Source organism: Sinocyclocheilus rhinocerous, unplaced genomic scaffold (assembly GCF_001515625.1).
Source record: "Sinocyclocheilus rhinocerous isolate Xijiao unplaced genomic scaffold, SAMN03320098_v1.1 scaffold623, whole genome shotgun sequence".
In the NCBI taxonomy this organism is placed as follows: Eukaryota; Metazoa; Chordata; class Actinopteri; order Cypriniformes; family Cyprinidae; genus Sinocyclocheilus; species Sinocyclocheilus rhinocerous.
This window is the reverse complement of record NW_015644631.1, coordinates 875,072-883,070: the sequence shown is the minus strand read 5'-3', so window position 1 is coordinate 883,070 and position 7,999 is coordinate 875,072. Positions and strand designations below refer to the sequence as shown.

The window sequence follows — 7,999 nt, the reverse complement described above, 5'->3', positions numbered from 1 at the left end:
CATTACAAATTACATTGTATAATTTCGACATTTGAAGCAACAACAGAATGGTTTGACTTCAGTTTTGTGAAACTATACATAAAAATATCTGCATGAAACAGAAACAGCAGACGAGCTGAACGAGACGCAGATTCACTCTCTGCCAGCAGGTGGCGCTTAAAGCGTTTCCTTGGTTTCCGCTGTAAACAAAGCAGCGCTGCACTTATGAACTTTAATATGCGTTATACAGAGGCAAGATGAAAAGAAAAAAATACCATCTAAACTTTTCTAAAGACAGTAAGTTCCCTCAGACATACATTCATATAAACTCCTACACCTAATTGAATTGCGATTTGTTTAGCATCTCAACCGATTTGAATCGTCACATATTTGAATGGGTTTTCAACCGGCTCGCGCTTAATCGTTACATCCCTAGAAAAAAGTGTTTATTACGTTTGAAATATGAATATTTATCTTACAAAAATGCATGGATTCGCTACAGGAGGCCTTTATTCTCCCCCCGGAGCCGTGTGAGCCGTGTTTTATTACGGATGCACGCACTTTATTTCACGTCTTCTGAACTGTTGACAACCGAACACCCACTTACCCCCATTGTAAGGCTTGGAGGGGCCAGGACAATTTTTAATATAACTCCAATTGGATTCGTCTGAAAGAAGAAAGTCACATACACCTAGGATGCATTGAGGGTGAGTAAAACACAGGCACATTTTCATTTTTGGGTGAACTAACCCTTTAAATTTGACAATTTTTTTGCATGATTTTTTTTTTATCCATTGCTTTTAGGTCCCAGTTTACAGATACTGACATGGACTATGAGAGGCCTAATGTCGAGACCATTAAATGTGTGGTGGTGGGGGACAATGCTGTGGGCAAAACGCGTCTGATCTGTGCTCGCGCTTGTAACGCCACTCTTACACAGTACCAGCTACTGGCCACGCATGTGCCCACTGTCTGGGCCATTGACCAGTATAGAGTCTGTCAAGAGGTCTGGGTTTTTATCTTTCCACTCCTGACACTTCAGAAGCATAAGATAAGTATTGTAACTCCAATCCAGTTCCAACTTAAATCCAATTCTCGTCTGGTTTTGAAGGTTCTGGAACGTTCCAGAGATGTCGTGGATGATGTGAGCGTGTCTCTTCGATTATGGGACACCTTCGGCGACCACCACAAAGACCGCCGCTTCGCTTATGGCAGGTGTGTTTGTGGACCACATCTTTCTTATGACTTACTCTCAGTGTTTTCTTGAATGCTTTATCTTGTGTCTGGACACTAGGTCAGATGTGGTGGTCCTGTGCTTCTCCATCGCCAACCCCAATTCTCTGTTTCATGTGAAGACCATGTGGTACCCGGAGATCAAGCACTTCTGCCCTCGTGCCCCGGTCATCCTGGTGGGCTGCCAGTTAGACCTGCGTTACGCTGACCTGGATGCTGTTAATAGGGCACGGAGACCTCTTGCCAGGTGACCTGTCAAATTTTTGATCTGTGATTTAAAGACCCCTTGACCCCAAATTAATGTAATTTAGTGAATACACTTATTTAAAATTTAGTCATTATTTTTCTGGAAAACAGACCAAAAATATACAAATATTTAATAAATATAATATTTAAAAAATACAATCTTTAAAAACTATATTTATTTCCGTGGATAAAATGTTCAGCAGTAATTACATATTTTTGTTGAAACCATTATAAGAATGCAGTGATGAATATAAAGTTCAAAAGAACAACTTTTATTTGAAATATAATTTTATTATAACATTTTAAATGTCCTTTGTCTCCCTTTTTTTGATCAATTTAATGCATCTCTTCTGAATAAAAGTAATAATTTAAAAATAATAATTCTCTAAATTGTAAATATAAAATAGAAATATAAAAATTATAAATATACTTTTAACAATATTATAAATATAAAAAAATGTCTCTATATTAGTATCACCTGCTTCTGGCTAAAAATAGCAAGAAATAAGTCTTGGTCTGTCGGTATATTTGACTTGTTTCATTTCAGACTATTTGATTGGATCTTCAGTGTGAATTGAACATCATGTGTTGGACATGAGACCAAACATGTAACATTCACATACAAGATATTGTAGTACATCCTTTTTGTTGACATTTCTCCATAAACCCACCTTACAGACCCATCAAAGCGAACGAGATTCTTCCTCCTGAGAAGGGTCGTGAGGTGGCCAAAGAGTTGGGGGTGCCATACTACGAGACCAGCGTGGTGGCTCAGTTCGGAGTGAAGGATGTGTTTGACAATGCCATCCGTGCAGCTCTCATCTCACGGCGCCACCTGCAGTTCTGGAAGTCTCACTTGCGCGACGTCCAACGGCCCCTTTTGCAGGCGCCTTTTCTGCCTCCCAAACCTCCTCCACCCGTTATAGTCGTCCCGCCGCCCCCTTGCACCACCGATGAGCACCAGGGCCGGCTGCTGGAGGAGCCGCTGTGTGCTGATGTGGTTCTGGTCCTCCAGGAGAACCAGCGAGTCTTTGCTCATAAGGTCTACCTCGCCACGGCCTCCTCGAAATTCTACGACCTTTTCCTCCAGGATGTGAAGGCCGAGGCTGACTGTAAGCAACCCACGGGACGGGAGCCTCCTGCACGGGCGGCCAGCTTTGACATGTGTGAGAGCAGTGATGAAGAAAGAAGGGTCAACCTCAGGGCCTGCATCAGTGACGGGACCCTGATCGGCGCAGGCTCTGATGGGATCCTTGAGGGCGGATGCGGGGGGTTGCTTTTGTCGTCTTTGGGTCGGGCTTTCGTCAGCATCAGGAGAGAAACGGTCCAGGACCCCGTCACGTTCATCTCCCGGCCGATGACGGTGGTGGACATGGACCCCTCTGTGCTGCTCGGGCCGTTTCGTGTGGTCATGCGTTACCTTTACACGGGACAGCTGGACGAACACGAGAAGGACCTGATGCACATCGCACACATCGCTGAGCTGCTGGAGGTGTTCGACTTGCGCATGATGGTCGCCAACATCCTCAACAATGAGGCCTTCATGAATCAGGAGATCACGAAGGCTTTCCATGTGCGACGGACCAATCGGGTGAAGGAATGCCTGGCCAAAGGAACTTTCTCAGGTTAAATTTCCTTTATCTTATGTCACAAAGATTCTAATGTTTGGCCTTATAAAATCTGTTTCAGTTTTTCCCAAATTCCATTTTTCAGTTGTAATTTTTCTGGATTTCCCCCCCCCCCCGGTTTAAAATGTTCTAGACTCTGTTTTAAAGGTTAAATTGTAGTAATCAAAAATCATGTCTAATTAATTGAAATAATAAAACTTATACAATTTAATGTAACAAAATGTAAACTTTTAGGGCCCTGTGAAATTTTCCCTAAATTCTGTTATATTTTTCCCAAAGCCAGTATTTTCAGTCTTAAATTTTTCTAGATTCCGTTTTAATGGTTTAATTATATTTAAAAAAATAAAAAGTATGTCTAATCAATTGAATTTATAAAATTTTTAAAGTTCATAAAAGATACAATAATAGGGCACTATGATTTTTTTTCCCCCCAGAAAAATGTTTTTTGGATTTATGATTTAATGCAAATTTGTTATCAAAAACCGTGTTAATCATATGATAGCATGAACTATTAACAATTTAATGAATGTTTCCATATGTGATCAGATGAAAGTTTAACAATTCCTTTTATTTTTTGTCAGCTGTGATGTTTTGTAGATGAAACTGTGGCAAAACTCGCAGTCTTTTGGACTTTAATATTCACAGACACTTGTCCATATCATGTTTTAATTAAGTATACAGACCTTCCTTTGACTTATTCATCCCAAATTTGCCAGATTCCACATTCCATACTGTAAAAAAAACATTTTGTGACTGGATTCCGCAATTCTGTCCACGTTTCATTATCTTCCATCTTGCAGAAATCATAGGGTCCTACTAATACTATCTGTTTTGCTGCAATAAAGATTTCTTTCTTTATATCCTAGATGTGGTGTTTAAACTGGATGATGGTCCCATTCAGGCCCATAAACCCCTGCTCATCTCCAGCTGTGATTGGATGGCAGCCATGTTTGGTGGGCCTTTTGTCGAGAGCTGTACTAAAGAGGTGACTACTGCATTTTATGGATGTGACCCATTGATGTGCAGCATTTGTAAACATCACTTTGTCAAAAAGAACATTTGGTAAATCGTGTATTTCCACTTGTCCTTTCAGCCTCTGGGAAATTTCAAACAATATTACACTTGATCCGTAGTAGTGTCCAGATGTTAATATTATCTTCAAAGACATCTACTGTTGATTTATGTCTTTTTTTGCATTGGTATACAGATTTTCTCATGACTTGATGTGGTTCCACAGGTATTGTTCCCAAACACGACCCGTAGTAGTATGCAAGCGGTGCTGGAATATCTTTACACGGGACGCTTCTGCTCCAGACCTGACCTGGATGCCATGGAGCTCATTATCTTGGCTAATCGCCTCTGCCTGCCTCACCTGGTCGCCCTCACAGGTCGGATGATTGATTATTATGCCAATAATGAATATAAGAATCATCAAGGATTGGTTTATAACTAAGTTAGTTTATTAAAAATGTTTAACTTAAACCAAGTCTTCTGGGGTTTTATATATATATATATATATATATATATATATATAGACTGTTGTTCAAAAGTTTGGAGTTTTTAAGATTTTTTTTTTTTAATGTTTTTGAAAAGTCTCTTATGCTCTCCAAGCCTGCGTTTATTTGATTAAAATACAGTAAAAACAGTAATATTGTGAAATATTATTACAATTTAAAATAGAGTTCTGTTTGAATATATTTTAAAATGTAATTAATTCCTGTGATGTCATCAGTCTTCGGTGTCACATGATCCTTCAGAATTCATTCTAATATTATTTAATTTAATGTTCAAGAAACATTTCTTATTATTATCAGTGTTGAAAAAGTTGTGCTGCTTAATATTTTTGTTTTCAAAGTTCTCTGATGAAAATAAAGTTCAAGAGAACAGCATTTATTCAAAAGAGAAATCTTTAGTGACAATGTAAAAGTCTTTACTGTCACTTTAGGTCAATTTAATGCATTCTTGCTAAATAAACATTTTAATTTTGTAGTTGTAAGTTTTTAACAGCAGTGTAAATATTAGGATTTTTTTGCTTCCATACTAACATGGACAAAAATATGCGGTAAGTGCCCCTATTATGCCTTTTCGAATATTACCTTTCATGCAGTGTGTCATGTAGCTGTATCTTTTCTATGTATTGACAAGTCTCCAGGGCTGTCATTCCGTCATGACAATGGGCTTTTCGTTTCCGACACGCGCTGTACGCGGTAGACCAATCCAGAGCCAATCTCTTTATGGCTCTGGACCAATCACAAAGTACTGCGCCATCTGACCAATCACAGCAGTGAGGGCTCACGGAAAGGAGGGGCTTAGAGAGACTGATTCTTTGAACTGCTTCGCACAAGTCGTTTACGAATCATTTAGAAATGAGGTCAAATTAAATCTATTTTTAAACGTGTTTTTTGACCTTGCATGCATGTAAACCTGTTTTAGAAGACTCCTAAAACAGTATTAGCAACCTTAAAAATGGCATAATAGGGGCACTTTAAATGAATAATGATCAGAATTCAAATTCATTGAAAAGAGCAGCATGAGCATTGTGCTAAACTTCTCCGTTTGTGTTGCACTGAAATAAAAAAACAAATGTTTGAAATGACATGAGGGTGAGTAAATGATTACAAAATGTTCATTTTTGGGTGACCTAACTGTTTAATTGTGTTTTGCTGCAGAACTCCATACTGTGACTGTTCTGAAGGAGGCTGCCGCCATGGGCACGGACATTGACGGAGATGTGCTGGTATATCTGGAGATGGCTCAGGTAAAACTGCATGTGAAAACCACCACAAACTCCTCCTGCAGTAAATGTAGCATGTATAAGTTGAAGAGCATAGGCTCTTTAAGTGAAGTTTTCAAGTTAGCATTTCCTTTATCAATTAACCCGGCAAGAGCTGAGACAATGTTGTACTGAATTTACTTGTAACAATCACAGGTATTTTAGATTTGTTGTGTTTGCTAAATAAGAAACTGCATGAGGAAATAATAGGTTTCTTGCAAACGTTGCAGTAACCCGTGTCCTGCTCTGGGATTTAGTGTGAAGTCAGACACATTTTTGCAGCATTCCTGTGACAGTTCACGTGGTTCTTTCAGTCATGCCTGACTGGTCAAGCTGAGTCACTTACTTTACTAAAGACTCTCAGAAACGCTGAGCATTTCACGACTAAGGAGCTCTCTGCCATAAACTCTAGAGATTCTGTAGATGACTCTGCTGATGTAATAATGAAACTAAATGGAAGGATTTATAAAATGCATTAAACAGTGCTTGAGTTCCATGGTTGAACTGGTATAGACTGACTGTGGAGAATGAGCTAGCTCGCACTAATGTGCCATTTATTGAAACAAACTGAGATATTTATCACATTGCTCACTTGTTCAGTGAACAGGACATAAAGAAACAAAATGAAAAGTTCATAACACCTCCGTAAGATTACATTGAAATGTAATTTGTGCATCATGGCACTACTATTTTGGTTACAAGACATAAGAAAACTAGGAACTTTGACGTTTCGCAGAAGAAAGTGCACTACTATTCAAAAGATTGAGGTTTATTCAGCAAGGATGCATTAAATTGATCAAAAGTGACAAAGATGTTATGAAAGATTTCTATTTAATAAATGCTGTTCATTTGAACTTTCTATTTATCAAAAAATCCTGAAGAAAAAAAATGTATCGCAGCATGTGACACTGAAAAGTAATGATGCTGAAAATTAAACTTTGCATCTCAGGAATAAATTACATTTTAACATACAGTATATTCAAATAGAAAACAACTATTTTAAATTGTAATAATATTTCACTGTTTTTACAGTATTTTTGATCAAATAAATGCAGCCTTGGTGAGCTTAAGACTTCTTTCAAAAACATTTTTAAAAATTGTACCGACCCCAAACTTTTGAACGATAAAGTCTGTGTTTTTGAAACAACATGAGGGTGAATAAATGAGGATTATTGTTGTCATGTGGTTTCAGTTCCACTGTGCCTACCAGCTCACCGATTGGTGCCTTCACCACATCTGCACCAACTACAACAACGTGTGCCGCAAATTCCCCAGAGACATGAGGGCCAAGTCAGCAGGTGGTACATCAAAAGTTTCTTTCGTTTTTATTTTTAAAAAAATTAATATTTTTTTTTATTTGGTCATTTTCATTAGTTTTTGTTTCTTAAAATATGTCTATATAGTTTTTTTTATTAATTTGTATTTCAGTTTTCGTTATCTTAGTACATAAAGTTAGACTAAATGAAAATGTTGCCATGGTGATTAGCTGAAATAAAATAAGAATATTTTCAAATTTTTTAATATTATTTTATACATTTCATTTCAAGAAACAAAAATGTTTTTTTTTACTGTTTGTTTACTACAATAATCCTGTTGGATGCATGTTCATTTGCATTTTCAGAGAACCAAGAATACTTTGAGAAGCACCGCTGGCCTCCGGTCTGGTATCTGAAGGAGGACGACCACTACCAGAGAGCTCGGAAAGAGCGGGAAAAGGAGGACTACCTCTCCCAAAAACGGCAAAACAAGCGTAAATGGGTGCTGTGGAATCTTCCACCCTGCCCTTCGAACCCCTCTTCATCTTCTTCATCGTCCTCATCCTCAGGCTCCTCTGCTATCACCTGAAGAGACGAGGGTGAAACCTTAGAGATGGAGAACCTGTAAGGTGCAGTGAACACATCCACCAATTTTTCAGCTTTTTCTGGTTTCAGATCAACTTCGCATCCGTCGTGCTTTGAAGTTCTTGGTGCCTGAAGTGCTGCACTTGGAAGTGTACAGGCATCACATACGACATGGCCGGCAAGCAGGTCTAGATGTAAACTGTTTACCGAATGTGACTGTAGTCGGCCTGTTGTTCTAATTTTCATTTTTGGGTGAACTAACCCTTTAAGTAAAACAGGTAGGCATCTTAAAACAATGA

The 7,999-nt window shown here is 38.5% G+C and overlaps 1 protein-coding gene across 4 annotated transcripts in view; it reads left to right on the top strand.

Moving 5' to 3' along the window:
* Positions 1-7,918, top strand: part of rhobtb2b (Rho related BTB domain containing 2b) — an 11,230-nt gene extending 3,312 nt beyond the window's left edge. The window contains exons 2-10 of one of the 4 annotated variants that reach the window (XM_016576438.1): positions 784-985; positions 1,091-1,194; positions 1,274-1,459; positions 2,137-3,083; positions 3,953-4,071; positions 4,324-4,474; positions 5,756-5,844; positions 7,052-7,157; positions 7,481-7,918. In XM_016576438.1, coding sequence (XP_016431924.1) covers positions 784-985; positions 1,091-1,194; positions 1,274-1,459; positions 2,137-3,083; positions 3,953-4,071; positions 4,324-4,474; positions 5,756-5,844; positions 7,052-7,157; positions 7,481-7,704 — 2,128 coding nt within the window. In that variant the 3' untranslated portion in view covers positions 7,705-7,918. Of the gene's footprint in view, positions 1-783; positions 986-1,090; positions 1,195-1,273; positions 1,460-2,136; positions 3,084-3,952; positions 4,072-4,323; positions 4,475-5,755; positions 5,845-7,051; positions 7,158-7,480 lie in introns of those variants that run through there. The other 3 variants (XM_016576440.1, XM_016576439.1, XM_016576441.1) reach the window with 3 other exon arrangements.
* The last annotated feature ends 81 nt before the right edge of the window (positions 7,919-7,999 follow it).